Here is a 15,596-nt window from a genome sequence, read left to right as displayed (position 1 = left end):
CATAACAGCACACAAACCAACAGCCACTCTCAGACAACAAATCACCAGAACAAAGGACCCGATACCCAGCATGAGCCAAACCAATGTAGTGTACAAAATTCTATGCAAGGATTGCACAAAACACTACATAGGACAAACAGGAAGACAGCTAACAATCCGCACCCATGAACACCAACTAGCCTTGAAATGACACGACCAGCTATCCTTCATAGCCACACATGCAACATGAGTTCAACTGGGACAACACTACTATTAAAGGACATGCCAAACAGAGAACAGACAGGGAATTCCTAGAGGCATGGCACTCATCCACAAATTCAATCAATAAGCACATCGAACTGGACCTAATATACTGGCCACTGCAGCGGACAGCTGGAACTGACAATCGGAAACGGCAGAGACAAACCACTACAAATGCCGGATGAAACATTACAGAAGCACATCACAGGAGGCTCCTAAGCACTGAGGATGTCACCTAGACAGGGGATGAAACGTCTGCAACACAAATTCCCAGCTTGGCGAACAGAACCACAACAATGAGCACCCGAACTACAAATCTTCTCACAAACGTTGACTACTTCGAATTCCAGCATCTGCAGCTTTTTTTTTGTCTCTAGACAAATGTAAAGAGGCAGAGAGCTTCAGTGAAGGAATTCCAGAGCTTGGAGCATAGGTAGCTGAAGGAATGGTATAGGGATGAAAATTAGGGATACGCAAGATCGAGGAAGTGCAGAGATTTTGCAAGTTTGTGACAAATGAGAAGAATGCAGAAATGGGAAGGGACAAGGCTATGAAGATATTTGAAAACAAGGCTTCAAAACATTAACATTTCTTAAAAGAACAGCATGTTGCAAGATTTTATGCCATTTATAGTAGTCTAATCTATTCCATTATCCAATCTACTCACTGGGTTGACTGTCAAATTTCTCTCCATCCTGCAGGCTCCCTGCCTTCAGTCCTGATGAAGGGCTTTTGTCCAAAATGTTAATTTTTCTGCTCCTCGGATGGTGCCTGATCTGCTGTGCTTTTCCAGCACCGCTCTAATCTAGACTCTGATTTCCAGCATTTGCAGTCCTCACTTCTGCTAAAGTTCTCTATTTTAACATAGTTAACTTACATAGCAAGTGGACTACATTATTCATTACCTATTTGATACACAGCTTTAAAAGTAGATTAAGTTTTTCATACAGGTTTTAAATTCATAGAGTCCTGCAGTCCTTCGGCTCAAACTGGTCCATGCCGACCAATATGTCCATCCACTCTAACCCCATATCCTTCTAATCCTTTCCTATCCCTGTATTTGCCCAAATGTCTTTTAGATGTTGATAATGTACCCAAGTGAACCACTTCCATTGGTAGCTCATTCCATATGCGTGCCACCTCTCTGTAAAAAATGTTGCCCCTCAGATTCCCTTTTATTCTTTCCTCTGCAACCTTAAACTAATGTGCTCCAGTCTTTGTTTCCCCAGCCTTGGGAAAAAGATTGAGTGCTTTCATCCTATCCATGTCTCTCATGATCTTATACACCTAAAGCAACTCTCCCCCCACCCCACCCCCCACACTCTCCTATAATCTAAGAAAAAAAGTCCAACGTCTTACTGTAACTTAGACCATTGAGTCCTGGCAACATCCTTGTAAATTTCTTCTGCACTCTGTCCAGTTTGATGAGATCCTTCCGATAACAAGGTGACCAAAACTGAATGTTATACTCTAAATGCAGTCTCAGCTACATCATGTATAAGTGCAGCATAACTTCCCAACTCCTATACTCAGTGCCCCGCCTGATGAAGACCAGTGTGCCAAAGTCATTTTCACTGCCTTGCTGACCTTTGACTCCACTTTCAGAGAACTGTGAACCTGAACTCCAAGATCCATCTATTCCATGACACTCCTTAAGGCCCTACCATTCACCACGAAACTCCTACCTTGATTTGACTTTCCAAACTGCAAGCCCTTACACTTATCTATATTAAATTCCATTTGCCATTTCTCAGCCCATTTCCCCAGCTGATCAAGGTCATGTGTAATTTCTGATAACCTCACTGTCCATGATATCTCCTATTTTAGAGTCATCAGTAAACTTACTAATCATGACTTAGATATTCTCTTTCAAATCATTGATATAGATAGCAAATACTAATGGTCCCAAACATGAGCCCTGTGGCACTCCACTAGTCACAGGCCTCCAGTCCGACAAGCATCCTTCCACTGTTACCCTCTGCTTCCTACCATTAAACCAGTTGTGTATCCAATTTGCCATTCCCCCTTGATTCCATGCGATCTAACCTTCCAGAGCAGCCTACCATGTGGAACCTTATCAAAGGCCTTACTGATGTCCATATAGACTACATCTACTACCCTGCCCTCGTCAATCTTCTTGGTCACTTCATCAAAGAACTCTAACTAATTTGTGAGGGTTGATCTCTCACTCAAAGCCTTGCTGACTACTCCTAATCAAACCCTGACTTTCCAAATGCATATATATCATATCCCAGAATCTTCTCAAGTAGCTTACCTACCACAGATGTTAAGCTCACTGGTCTATAGATGCCAGGATTTTCTTTGCAGTCCTTCTTGAATAAGAACACAACATTCACTACCTTCCAGTCTTTTGGGACCTCACCCATGGCTAGCGATGATGCAAAAATATCAGCCAGGGTCCCTGCAATTTCTTCTCTAGCCTCTTGCGGTGTTCTTGGATATGTCTGGTCAGGACCAGGAGATTTATCCACCTCCACACATTCTAATACATCCAACATCTCCTCTAATGTGATATGGACTGCCCCAAGATATCACCACTAACTTTCCCAAGTTCCCAACTCTTCATGTCTTTCTCCATGGGAAACATAGAACAAATATTCATTGAGAACCTTGCCCATCTCCTTTGGTTTACTCATGCATGTCCACTTTTGGTATTTGAGGGACCCTCTCTTCTCTCTAGTTATTCTTCTTCCGTTAATATAAAGTCGCTCTTTGGATTCATCCTAACCCTCTCAGACAAGGCTTTCTTGTGCCCCCTTTTAACTCTACCTTCTTCAGTAAACTCCTGTATTCCCTGTATACCTCCTGGGATTCCCTTGATCCCAGCTGCTTGTACCTGAGTTACGCCTCGTTCTTTAGGGTCAAAGCCTCAATATCGCTTGTCATCCAGGGTTCTCTATACCTGCCAACCTCGCCATTCACCCTCACAGGAGCATATAGACTTTGAACTCTAGTTATCTTACTTTTAAAGGCCTCCCACTTGCTGGAGGTCCCTTTACCTGCAAACAAACTACTCCAATCAACCCCTGCAAGTTCCTGTTTGATTCCATCAAAATTTGCCTTGCCTCAATTTAGAACTCAAACCTGTGGGGTAGTTTTGTCCCTCTCCGTAACTATTTTAAAATAATAGAACTATCGTTCCCTGGTTTTTCTTTACTGTACAAAGTTGTGTGCAATTAAATATTTAATTTATATTCTAATAGGTGAAGCTAGATTAAGTAAGGAAGGCAAATTATTCCTATAGGCCTGGTAAACACTATTAACACAATAAATTTCTCCAATCCAGAGTTTCACTCACAGGATGTTTAAGGGGGAAATTTATTTGTTCCTTTTTAACAGAAAATCCCGTGGGAGCTGTTGACTGTAATATGCTAAACCTCAAGCTGTGAGTCTGAAGTCATAAAATTTATCTTAATTCTTCTGTTTGTAAGAATGTTTGTTCAGTTGTTATGCATCATAATAAAAAGTCTTAGAATTCAAATCTGGTCATGGCGTGTTCTAAAAGTGATTTCCGTAAATCTAAGATTTTTAAGCTCTAACAGGTGTAAAAAAAAAGGATCGTGAAAATATTATGATAATGTTCCACTCATTCACGAATGTCTTTCCTTTGAGTAAATCTTCTAATCCTGCCTGGTCTGGTCTAGTATTGCTTCATAGAATGTGGCTACCCTATAATACCCTCACGACAGGGCAACTGGGTATGGGCAATAAATTCTACCAATGTCATCCTTTACAAGGAACAATAAAACTCAAAAATAAATTTCAGCAAAAAGTACCAAAAGTATGTGTGGGCGACACTGTAGCACAGTGGTTAGCACTGCTGCCTCACAGCGCCAGAGACCCGGGTTCAATTCCCGCCTCAGGAGACTGACTGTGTGGAGTTTGCACGTTCTCCCAGTGTCTGTGTGGGTTTCCTCTGGGTGCTCCGGTTTCCTCCCACAGTCCAAAGATGTGCAGGTCAGGTGAATTGGCCATGCTAAATTGCCCGTAGTGTTGGATAAGGGGTAAGTGTAGGAGTATAGGTGGGTTGTGGGTCGGTGTGGACTTGTTGGGCCAAAGGGCCTGTTTCCATACTGTAAGTAATCTAATCTAACCATATTCATGAATCATGCCTGTTTTGAAAGCGGTTATTAACAACTTTGGATTTTAAACTGGAGGTTGATATAATTTTTGCATTGACCTATTTGTATCCCTCATTTCAGAAAGAATAATTATTAGACAACTGTACAAGGCATGATTATTAAATTTTCAAATGACACTAAAATATGATATCATGGACAGTCAGGAAGGTGATCAGAATTTGCAGCAGGACCTTGATCAGCTGGGGAAGTGGCAAATGGAGTTTAATATAGATAAGTGTAAGGGCTTGCAGTTTGGAAAGTCAAATCAAAGTAGGGGTTTCATGGTGAATGGCAGGGCCTTAAGGAGTGTAGTGGAACAGACGAGCTTTGGAGTTCATGTGCACAGTTCTCTGAAAATGGAGTCACAAGTAGACAGGGCAGTGAAGAAGGCTATTGCAATACTGGCCTTCACCAGTCTAGAAGTATAGAAGTTGGGAAGTTATGCTGCAGTTATACAGGATGTTGGTGAGACTGCACTTAGAGTCTTATGTTTAGTTTTGGTCACATTGTTATCGGAAGGATGTTATTGAGCTGGAAAGAGTGCAGAAAAAATTTACAAAGATGTTTCCAGAACTCAAGGGTCTGAGTTACAGAGAGAAGTTTGACAAGGTAGGACTTTTTTCTTTAGAGCATAGGGGACCTAGGAAGTATCTTACAGAAGTGTGTAAGGTCATGAGAGGCATGGATGGGTTGAATGCACTCTGTTTTTTCCCAGGATTGGAAATTCAAGGACTAGAGTGCATCAGTTTAAAGTTAGAGAGAAAGAATAAAAGGGAACCTGAGGGGCAACTTTTTTTCAGAGGTTTGTATGCATGTGGAATGAGCAGCCAGCAGAAGTAGTTGAGGTGGGTGCATAATCAACATTTAAAAAGTATTTGAGCAAATACATGGATGAGAAATGTTTAGAAGGATATGAGCCAAGTGCAGGGAAATGGGGTTAGTGTGGATGGACATTTTGGTCAGCATGGACCAGTTTGGACCAAAGGGCCTATCTCTCTGCTGTAGGACTCTATGTTCTTCTGAAATAAAAATGTTATTGAAAATTCAATCCTCAGAATTATTATTGTCACTTTGTAAAGTTAAATTAGTATTTTATTTACAAATCATTTTACAATTAAAATTTTGTGAGTAGATTTGACAATAGTTTAACTAATAATTTCCCTGGACACCACTAAAAGTCAAAGCTTTTGATCTTGCGTTCATCAGGAGTAGGATGCTAGAAACTAGACTTGCAAAGAAACACCAATTTTGCAGTGTGAGAAGAGACTGCTGATTAACACAGCGATGAACCAAGAGCAGCTAAATGTCAATCTAAATTCTGAGATCAGAAAAGTAGTCTGGTTAGTCAGAATGTTGCCCTTGGAATGCAAGAGATATTGGGAGTTTCCATGACATCTCTCCCAATGAAAAGGGTGCAATGTATGTGTGAATTCCTTGTGCCTACATTGGTCTTATTTGTTAACATCTGTAGCTTCTAGCATGTGCAATTGCAATCTTGCAGTTCATTGAACAGTAGGTGTTGCCATGTGCTTTATTCCCAGCTCAAGAAGATCTTTACTTGTTGCTGTGACAAGTGCTTTTTAGATGGAATGATGATTAACCTTGGACATATTGCATACTTTTGATAAGTAGACATACTTGCGATGTTCAAATCTGCAGCTCCAAAAGAATTTTTTCCAGAACTTCATTTCTATCCTGCACTCAAATTTACCATCGAAATGAAACAGATCAATAAGCTTCTTGACCTCAAATTGTTGCAAAATCTGTGGAAAGCCTACATTACAATATGCACGTTGCATACATGATCAATATACATTGGGATTCCTACAATTCTACACAACAAGATCAATCCTATTGGCAAAATTTGTGAATAGAGCCCAAGACATCTGCTCACCCTGTAAGCTCGATGTGAAGATAGAGCATATCAAAACTACCTTGCAAGATAATGGCTACTTTGATCTCATCATCACTTGTTGCATATTGTGCAAACACATGGAAAGGTCTATGATCCAGTCTATCTCGGATTTAGAGTCATGCAGCACAAATACAGACCCTTTGGTCTAAATCATCCATGCCGACCGGTTCCCCAAACTGAACTAGTCCCAATCCCCTGCATTTGGCCTGTCTCCCTCTAACTCTTGCTGATTCGTGTATCTATCCAAATCTCTTTTAAATGTTAGGATTGTACCTGCATCCATCACTTCCTCTGACAGTTCAGTCCACAGGTGAACCAGCCTGTGTGAATAAGCTGCTCCTCAGGTCCCTTTTAAAACTTTCTCTGCTAATCTTAAAATTATGCTCTTTAGTTTTGAACTCCCCTACCATTGACCATTCACTGGAATAACATATCAGTTGTTTTTAAACCAGTCTATGCTTACAAGTGGCAGACTAATACATCCAAAATTGGACATGGTTCTGTGATTGGATGAACTTTGTTAAATAATCTAGAACTTGCAGAGAATTACATCAAAAAACAAATAAAATTCTCAGTTAGGCTCATTGTGTGGAGCATCTCTACAAGCTAAAAGCTGTGTTTGTGAACACAGGAACTCCTACATGCATTACAGTTTTTTTTTAATTGGACAAGGGGTCAGAGATTGTTGTATTCCCACAGTATCATCTTAACTAAAAAGGTCTTCCTGTGTGGTTTGAGAGCTATGATTGATAGTTCCTGCTGTATCACTAGACCAATGACAAACCAATGAATCAGCATCTTCTTCTCATGCTGCATAGATTGGCGTTCCCTTTCCAAATCTGACTTCCTACATCCTAGCCTTGACAAGCACAAGACAAAAATTATTGACTTTGTTTCTCCTTCCAGTGATGTTATGTTCCGAACTATCAATATATTATTTGTTTGTTGCTTGTTCACTTAAAAGCACCACATCAAAAACTCAGGAATGCTTCCAAAGGCATGCAAGATCCTCCATGAGAATTCCATGGCAGGACAGAAACCACAAAAATAAGTGTTTCCTTATCATGCTAAGCACAACAGCATAGGGTCAAAAGTATGGTGCTGGAAAAGCACATCAGGTCAGGCAGCATCCGAGGAGCAGGAGAATCAATGTTTCAGGCAAAAGCCCTTCATCAGGAAAGGGCTTTTGCCTGAAATGTCAATTCTCTTGTTCCAGGTTGCTGCCTGGCCTGCTGTGCTTTTTCAGCGCCACACTTTCGACTCTAATCTCCAGCAACTGCAGTCCTGACTTTTGCAACAGTATGGGGATGATCCTTTGGGAAATTGAACTTAGGTGTGCAGGTCCTTATAGTGTTCAATTGTTCAGGTGTTCCGCATTAGAATTTGGGGATCTGTCTGCTACTGATGCTCTTTGTGCTGAATTCATTAAGCTTTGAAATCGACTCAGAAAAGTAAGCAAAACTGTAGAAAGAGCTGGACGCTGGAGCTGAAGCATGGAATAGACATTTTAAAGTATTTTAAATAAAATTCTTACATATAATCTGGTATAATATTTCTGCATAGATGAGATATATAAAACATATAGGAGTCATGTCTCCTGTTCGGATGAGCATTTGTATTGTGATTTAATTGATCAATCTCCACCAATGTTTACAACTGCTTCCATCAATCACTTTGTTAAGGAAGCTTTTCCCTGAAAGTTTATCCCCTTACTCATTTATACAAATACTCTTCTGATTTCCTGGTTATCCCCTCCTTTATATATGGTAATGAGAGGCATGGATAGTGTCAGTAGCCAGAGACTTTTCCCCAGGGCAGGATTGACTGGGACGAGAGAGTCATAGTTTTAAGATATTAGACGGAAGATATAGAGGAGACGTCAGAGGTAGGCTCTTTACGCAGAGAGTTGTAAACGCATGGAATGTGTTGCACTGGTGATGGTGGAAGCAGAGTCATTAGGGACATTTAAGCAGCTGCTGGACATGCACATGGACAGCAGTAAATTGAGGGGTGCGTAGGTAAAGTTATTTTATTTTACATCAGGATTAATCCTTGGCAAAACATCGTGGGCTGAAGGGCCTGTTCTGTGCTCTACTTTCCTATGTTCTATGTTCTCACATTCTGCAACTTCTATAAGTTGAATATTATCGAAAACTTTTCCATCTATAACCTATAAAGAGCAGATTCTGTTCAGCAAACACTGTACTTAATATTTTGGGCGACTGGAGGACAACATAAAAGGTGGTCCAGGAGTGTTGGAAATAAATCAAAATCCATGTCAAGCACTAAAATCTAAAAAAGTGATATTGACAGTCATATAAATCTAAAAAGGTGAAAGATAAATAATTCTAACCCTCAAAATCCAATTACTTTCCAATTAATTATTTTTAATTATTTACCTTATGCTAAGGAGTTGAGATATTTTGTTCCCCACCTTCTTAAGGTCTGCTATCAAAAAATCTGTCCCTTGTAATCATCCTCATTTTTTAACAACATAGCAGTTAATGAGTAATGACACACTGTCATAGCTCTTACCAGATGCAGCAGTGAACCTCCTGAGGAGATCAATGTATTGGGGTCAGCACCTTCCTTCAGCACCTTCAACACTGTGTTGACAACAAAAGTAACAAAACGTTAGCACAGGAAAAGTGTCTCTCACCACCTTAAATCAATTTTTCCATGTATAATTTCAGTTACATCACATTGCAAATTTTTGCTATAAATTCTGTGTTACAATTGAACCCTCCACAATCACCTGATGAAGGAGCGTCGCTCCGAAAGCTAGTGTGCTTCCAATTAAACCTGTTGGACTATAACCTGGTGTTGTGTGATTTTTAACTGTGTACACCTTAAATGTAAACAGTGCTCTAATTAATATTAAAACTCACATGAAACCACGTTATAGTCCAACAGGTTTATTTGGAAATACAAACTTTTGGATATGACCTAGTACTGTATGATTTTTAACTTTGTCCACCCCAGTTCAACACTGGCACCTCTACATCATGGCTAATTAATACTGACATGCTAAACAAGTTTAGAATTCATTTATTTGAATGGTTTAATGTCTTACTGATATATTCAATGATTCTTACTTCAAATATAAAAATAATAATTAAATGTCAAATGGTAGGAAATGATAATGACTTCCTAGTTTAACGGTCAGTTAGAGTAATGTGGATTAATCAAGAAAAGCCAACACAAATAAATTATCTTTAATTAATTTGATGGAATTTTTTGATGAGGTACCGGAGAGATTTGATGAGGCTGCTTTGGACAATACATTACTCATAGACTTCCCTATGGAATAGGCTATTTGACAGAGGGCCATGTGTCAACAAAATTAAAGCCCATGGATGAGTAATAGGAATAGAGAAGTAGAGAATAGTGAACAGTTATTTATCAAAATGGGATTTCTATGGATCTGTACCAGGGTACAAATAAAATTCCAGAAATAATTGTGAATCACATTGTGAATAAAGAAAGAGATTGATGAGAGAAAACACTGAAAACCATTAGAATGAAAAGCTGCCAAGTTCCCAACTCCTGGTGGGCTGCATCCTAGGGTTTCAAAGTAAGTGCCTGCTGAGATAGATGTATTGGTTTAAATTTCCCAAATTCCCTAGATTCTAAAATTTCCCATCAGATTACAATACAGTGAATGTGAATTCAAGATAGCAGAGAAGCATCTGTCAATGGGAAAATACTGGAATCTTTTATTAAAAGGAGGATATGGTGGAAATGTATAAAATTGCAATACACTCAGACAGAATTAACATAGTTTTGTGAAAGTGAAATAATTTCAAAGGAAATATCAAGCAATGCAGATAAAGAGGAATCTGTATATAATTTAAGCTGTACTGAGATTCCAGAGGGCAACTGACAAGGTGCCACATCAAAAGGTTACTACACAAACTAAGAGCTCATAGTGTAGAAGGTAATCTTATAGCATAGATTTGTGAGCTAATGGGAAACAGAAGGCATAAATGGAGTCATTTCAGGTTGGCAAGATACAATCAATGGAGTGCACCAGGAAGCAGTGTTGCGGCCTCAACTATTTACAATTTACATCAGTGACTTGGATGATGACCAAATGCATGTTTGCTAAATTTTCTGATGATAATTATAGTTGGAAAATAATTTGTGAAGAGGAAACATGGATTCTGCAAGAAGACATAGCAGGTTGAGTGAAAAGGGTAAAAGATAAATTGGTAGCTGGAGTATAATGTAGGTAAACGTGAACTCATCCAGGTTAGTAATAAGAAAAGTCAAAAACTTCTTAAATGAAGAGAGATTGCATAAAGTTGAGGTTCAGAGGCCTTTGAAAAGTGGATTGGATGGTTATTCTGAAGAAAGAGATTTGGTGTCCTGATACATGAGTCAAATATAATTAGGATGGAAGTACAGCAAATGATGAGGGAGGTAAGCTAGATGTTATGTTTATTGCAAAAGGAATTGGATATACAAGTAGGGAAGATTTACTATAGTTTTATGGAATATTGGTAAAATCACATCTGGAGTGTTATGTACAATTTTGGTCTCCTCATTTAAAAAAAGGATTTAAATACTTTAAAAGAAGCTCTGAGAAAGCTGAAATATGAGATGGCATTGGGGATATTATCTTAGGAGGGAAACTTGATTTATATCACTGAAGAGTGGGTTGGTGTGTGATGGAGAGTGATTCCAACAGCATTGGGTTAATTGCTTCACTCATTGAGGTTACCATGAAGGACTTTTCTTTTCAACCTCTCCTCCTCACCTGAGGCATGGTGACCCTCAGGTTAAACCAGCACTAGCCATCTCTCTCTCATGAGAAAGCAGCCCTATAATCTTCATGGACTATAGCAACTTTAACTATACCTTAAATCATTTGGAGTTAAGATTAACAACTAGAGGAAACATTCTAAAAATAATTTATGGAGACGAAGAGAACTTTTCTCTTTGAGGTTTGACAGCCTTTAGAATGTTCTCCCCTAGTCAGTAGTGGAAGGAGATTTAGAGAATATTTTTCAGTCATATGTAAACAGATTTTTGACCAACAAGTGAGTCAAGGGTTATGGGGGTAGGTCCTAGTACGAAATAGAGGTCTCAAACAGATCGGCCATGATTGTATTGAATTGGGAGCAGATTCAATGGTCGACTCCTGTACCTTATTACTACAGTCATATATTTTCATCTGACCACTTAATGTCCATCTATTTGGAGTTAAAGGGTCAATTTCAAAATTTGTACAAAAGGTAAAACATGGATGTATTGTGCATTGTGAGCATAGTCCCAGCTTTCATGAGGGCATAGGTAGATTAGCAGGATGGGTGGACATGTGACAGATGAAATTTAATGCAAGGAAATATGAAGTGATGTATTTTAGTGGGATGAACCTGGAAAAGTAGTATCAAAGAAAACATGCAACTATAAAGTAGGTGCAGTGAGTGTTCCTGGTATGTCTGTGTGCATTTGGTTAACGGAGGTAGGGAAGGTTGATAGAGTGGTTCTGTTTTCCAAACAGGGGTATTACTTACAAAAACAGAGAGATTATGGTGAACCAGTATGCACTGATTTGGGAAGAATGTAAAGGCATTAGTGAAGGTGGAGAGAAGAGTTACAAAAATGGCTCCAGAAATGATGGACTACAATTCCATAAAAAGGTTGAAGAAGCCGGGATTGTTCACCTTTAGAGAACAGAATGTTGGGATTTGATAGAAGTGTTTAAGTGAGGCTTTTGGACAAAGTTGACTGGAAAGAACTATTTCCATTAGCAAAAGGGTTAAGAACTAAAGGACATTGTCTTAAGATGAATGATGATAATAAAAAGGAAGCACTTTTTATACAGTGCTTGGTTCAGGCCTGCAGTTTAATACACAAGATTGTGGTAGAGGCAGATGCCAATCATAGCTTTCCAAAGGGAACTGGATAAGTCTCAGAGAAGAAAACATTTATAAGACTACAATAAAGGGCAATGAAATGAGATTAGCCCAGTTGCTCTAGCAGAGAAGAGGCAGAGGGACAAATCGCCAAATAGCCTTTTTAAATGGTATACATTTAATGGTAAGGTCCTAGGGAGTGTTGCTGAACAAAGAGACCTAGGAGTGCAGGTTCATAGCTCCTTGAAAGTGGAGTCACAGGTAGATAGGATAGTGAAGGTGGTGTTTGGTATGCTTTCCTTTATTGGTCAAGAGTATTGACTACAGGAGTTAGGAGGTCATGTTGCAGATGTACAGAACATTGGTTAGGCCACTGTTGGAATATTGCATGCAGTTCTGGTCTCCTTCCTATTGGAAAGATGTTGTGAAACTTGAAAGTGTTCAGAAAAGACTTACAACAATGTTGCCAGGGTTGGAGGATTTGAGCTATAGGGAGAGGCTGAACAGGCTGGGTCTGTTTTCCCTGGAGCGTCGGAGGCTGAGGGGTGACCCTATAGAGGTTTACAAAATTATGAGAGGCATGGATAGGATAAACAGATAAATTCTTTTCCCTGGGGTCAGGGAGTCCAGAATGAGAGGGCATAGGTTTAGGGTAATAGGGGAAAGATATAAAAGAGACCGAAGGGACAACTTTTTCACACAGAAGGTGGTACGTGTGTGGAATAAGCAGCCAAAGAAAGTGGTGGAAGCTGGTACAATTGCAACATTTAAGAGGCATTTGTATGGGTATATGAATAGGAAGGGTTTGGAGGGATATGGGCCAGGTGTTGGCAGGTGGGACTAGATTGGGTTGGGATATCTGGTTGGCATGGACAGGTTGGACCGAAGGGTCTGTTTCCATGCTGTACATCTCTATGAACTATTTTCTGACCCTAAAAGCTCATGATTACAAAGTAACATCTCAAAACCAATAACTTATGAACTGAGTCTTGCCAGTTTCTGTGAAAAAAAATCCAAACTTTTATTAATAGAAGGCAGATGAAATCAAATAAATACGTTTCTTATTAGTGTTTGGTGATTATTTTTGCATCTCCACTATCTACTGGGGTAGTGCCAGATGATTGAAGGGTGACAAATGTTATTTCCCTGTTTAAGAACGGGAATAGGGATAACCCTGTGAATTATAGACCGGTCAGTTTTATGCCGGTGGTGAGCAAATTTGAGGAGAGGACTCTGAGACACAGAAGTTATGAATATTTCAAAAAGCATAGCTTGAGTAGAGATCATCAGCATGGTTTTGAGAGGGCCAGGTCATGCCTCACAAGCCTTATTGAATTCTTTGAGGATGGGACAAAACACATTGATGAATGTAAAGCAGTGGATATAGTGCACATGGAGTTTAGCAGGGCGTTTGATAAGGTTCCCCATGGTAGGTTCATTCAGAATGTAAAAAGGTAAGGGATATAGGGAAATTTGACTGTCTGGATACAGAATTGACAGGCCCATTGAAGACTGAGGGTGGTGGTAAGTGGAAAGTATCAGCCCTGGGCTTGGTGACCAGTGGTGTTCCACAGGGATCTGCTCTGGGACTTCTGACCTTTGTGATGTTTATAAATGAGTTGGATGAGGAAGTGAAAGGGTGAGTTAGTATGTTTGCCGATGACACACAGTTGGTGGAGTGGTGGATAGTGTGCAGGGCAGTTATCGGTTGTCACGAGAAATTGACAGGATTCAGAACTGGGCTGAGAAGTGGCAGATGGAGTTCAACCCAGAAAAGTGTGAAGTGATTTATTTTGGAAAGTCAAATTTGAATGCAGATTGCAGGGTCAAAGGCAGGATTCTTGGCAGTGTGGGGTTCACATCCATAGATCCCTCAAAGTTGCCACCCATGATGATAGGATTGTTAAGTAAAAAATGAGGTCTGCAGATGCTGGAGATCACAGCTGCAAATGTGTTGCTGGTCAAAGCACAGCCTAACCTGCTGTGCTTTGACCAGCAACACATTTGCAGCTGATAGGATTGTTAAGAAGGTATATGGTGTGTTGGCTTTCATTAGCAGGGGGATTGAGTTTAAGAGCCATGAGGTTATGCTGCAGCTCTATAGAGCCAGATTAGACCACACTTGGAATATTGCGTTCAGTTCTGGTCGCCTCATTACAGGAAGGCTGTGGAAGCTTTAGACAGGGTGCAGAGGAGATTTATTAGGATGCTGCCTGGATTGGATAGCATGGTTTATAAAGAAAGGTTGAGGGAGCTAGTTTTTTCCTCATTGGAGCGAAGAAGAATGAGAGGTGACTTGATAAAGGTGTACAAGATGATGAGACACTTAGATAGAATCGATAGCTAGAGACTTTTTCCCAGGGCAGAAATGACTATCATGAGGGGGCATAACTTTAAGGTGATTGGAGAAAGGTTGAGGGGAGATATCAGAGATAGGTTCTTTACACAGAGGTGGGTGCATGGAATGCTAGCAGTGGTGGTACAGTCAGATACGTTAGGGATATTTAAGCAACTCTTGGATAAGCACATGGATGACAGTAAATTGAAGGGCATGTAGGTTAGTTTGACCTTAGAGTAGATAAAACATCAGCACAACATCGAGGACCAAAGGGGTTGTACTGTGCTGTACTGCTCTATGTTCTAGTCAACTTGTTTAGAGAGGTTATTGCACATTTCTAAAACAGGTGGCTTTCTGGTCCACATGTCGGGACATTATTACACTACTCTCGTGCAAGCAGTCTAACGTTTATTAGGGACAGGGAAAGGATTGTCTCTTATTTTTCTCTGGCCGACAGAAACACTCGCCCGTGCCCCCAAACAAAATGGAGAGCAGGGAGAGATATCCTTTCCCTGATGCTGAATGAATGTCATGCCACTTGCATTTGCAAACATCAGGCCTTTTGTCTGCTGCAGGCTGCACTGCTGGGTTTCTGAAGCAGTCTGGATGGCGATGCTGAAGTTGCCTTAGATTGAGGGTGTGAGTGTTTAGTCAGAAATCATCAGACTGCTGGGAGAGGAAGGTGGTGTTCTTTTCTCTGCAATAAAAACTCAAGGCTGAAGAATGCCAATTTAGTTCCCCATCATCAGCTGCGATCAGCTACAGCTTTTATGGAGTGAGTCAGAAACTTTATAATTGTGAACCGGTCCCACTACTCTTCCTGAAAGCAAGAGAAAGTACCTGAAGAAGGGCAATTGAGAAACAGCTACTGGAAAGCCAAAGGATCATTCAGTGAACTTTGAGCATAGGGATCATTAAACTGTCCATCCCCCCACCCATGACAATTGTTTTGTCAGTGTCGAGATGCATGTGCGTATAGGGGTAGTTTCATAAAGGGGATAGAATTTCAAATAATGGAGTTCTATGTCAGTGATTCACAATCATTTACCAATTTCACAGTACTGCTAGGGCTTTAAGGGGAAGAGTAGGCAAGTTGGATG

General features: G+C 40.1%; 1 protein-coding gene across 1 annotated transcript in view; it reads right to left on the bottom strand.

Moving 5' to 3' along the window:
• Positions 1-15,596, bottom strand: part of myo16 (myosin XVI) — a 351,480-nt gene that overhangs the window by 305,242 nt on the left and 30,642 nt on the right. Inside the window, exon 2 of the mRNA XM_060826459.1 lies at positions 8,833-8,903. Within this exon, the coding sequence (XP_060682442.1) occupies positions 8,833-8,903 (71 nt within the window). The remainder of the gene's footprint in view (positions 1-8,832; positions 8,904-15,596) is intronic.

The sequence above is a fragment of the Hemiscyllium ocellatum genome, chromosome 6 (genome assembly GCF_020745735.1).
Source record: "Hemiscyllium ocellatum isolate sHemOce1 chromosome 6, sHemOce1.pat.X.cur, whole genome shotgun sequence".
Classification (NCBI taxonomy): domain Eukaryota; kingdom Metazoa; phylum Chordata; class Chondrichthyes; order Orectolobiformes; family Hemiscylliidae; genus Hemiscyllium; species Hemiscyllium ocellatum.
The sequence above is the reverse complement of the archived record's forward strand: the minus strand, read 5'-3'. Positions and strand labels throughout refer to the sequence as shown.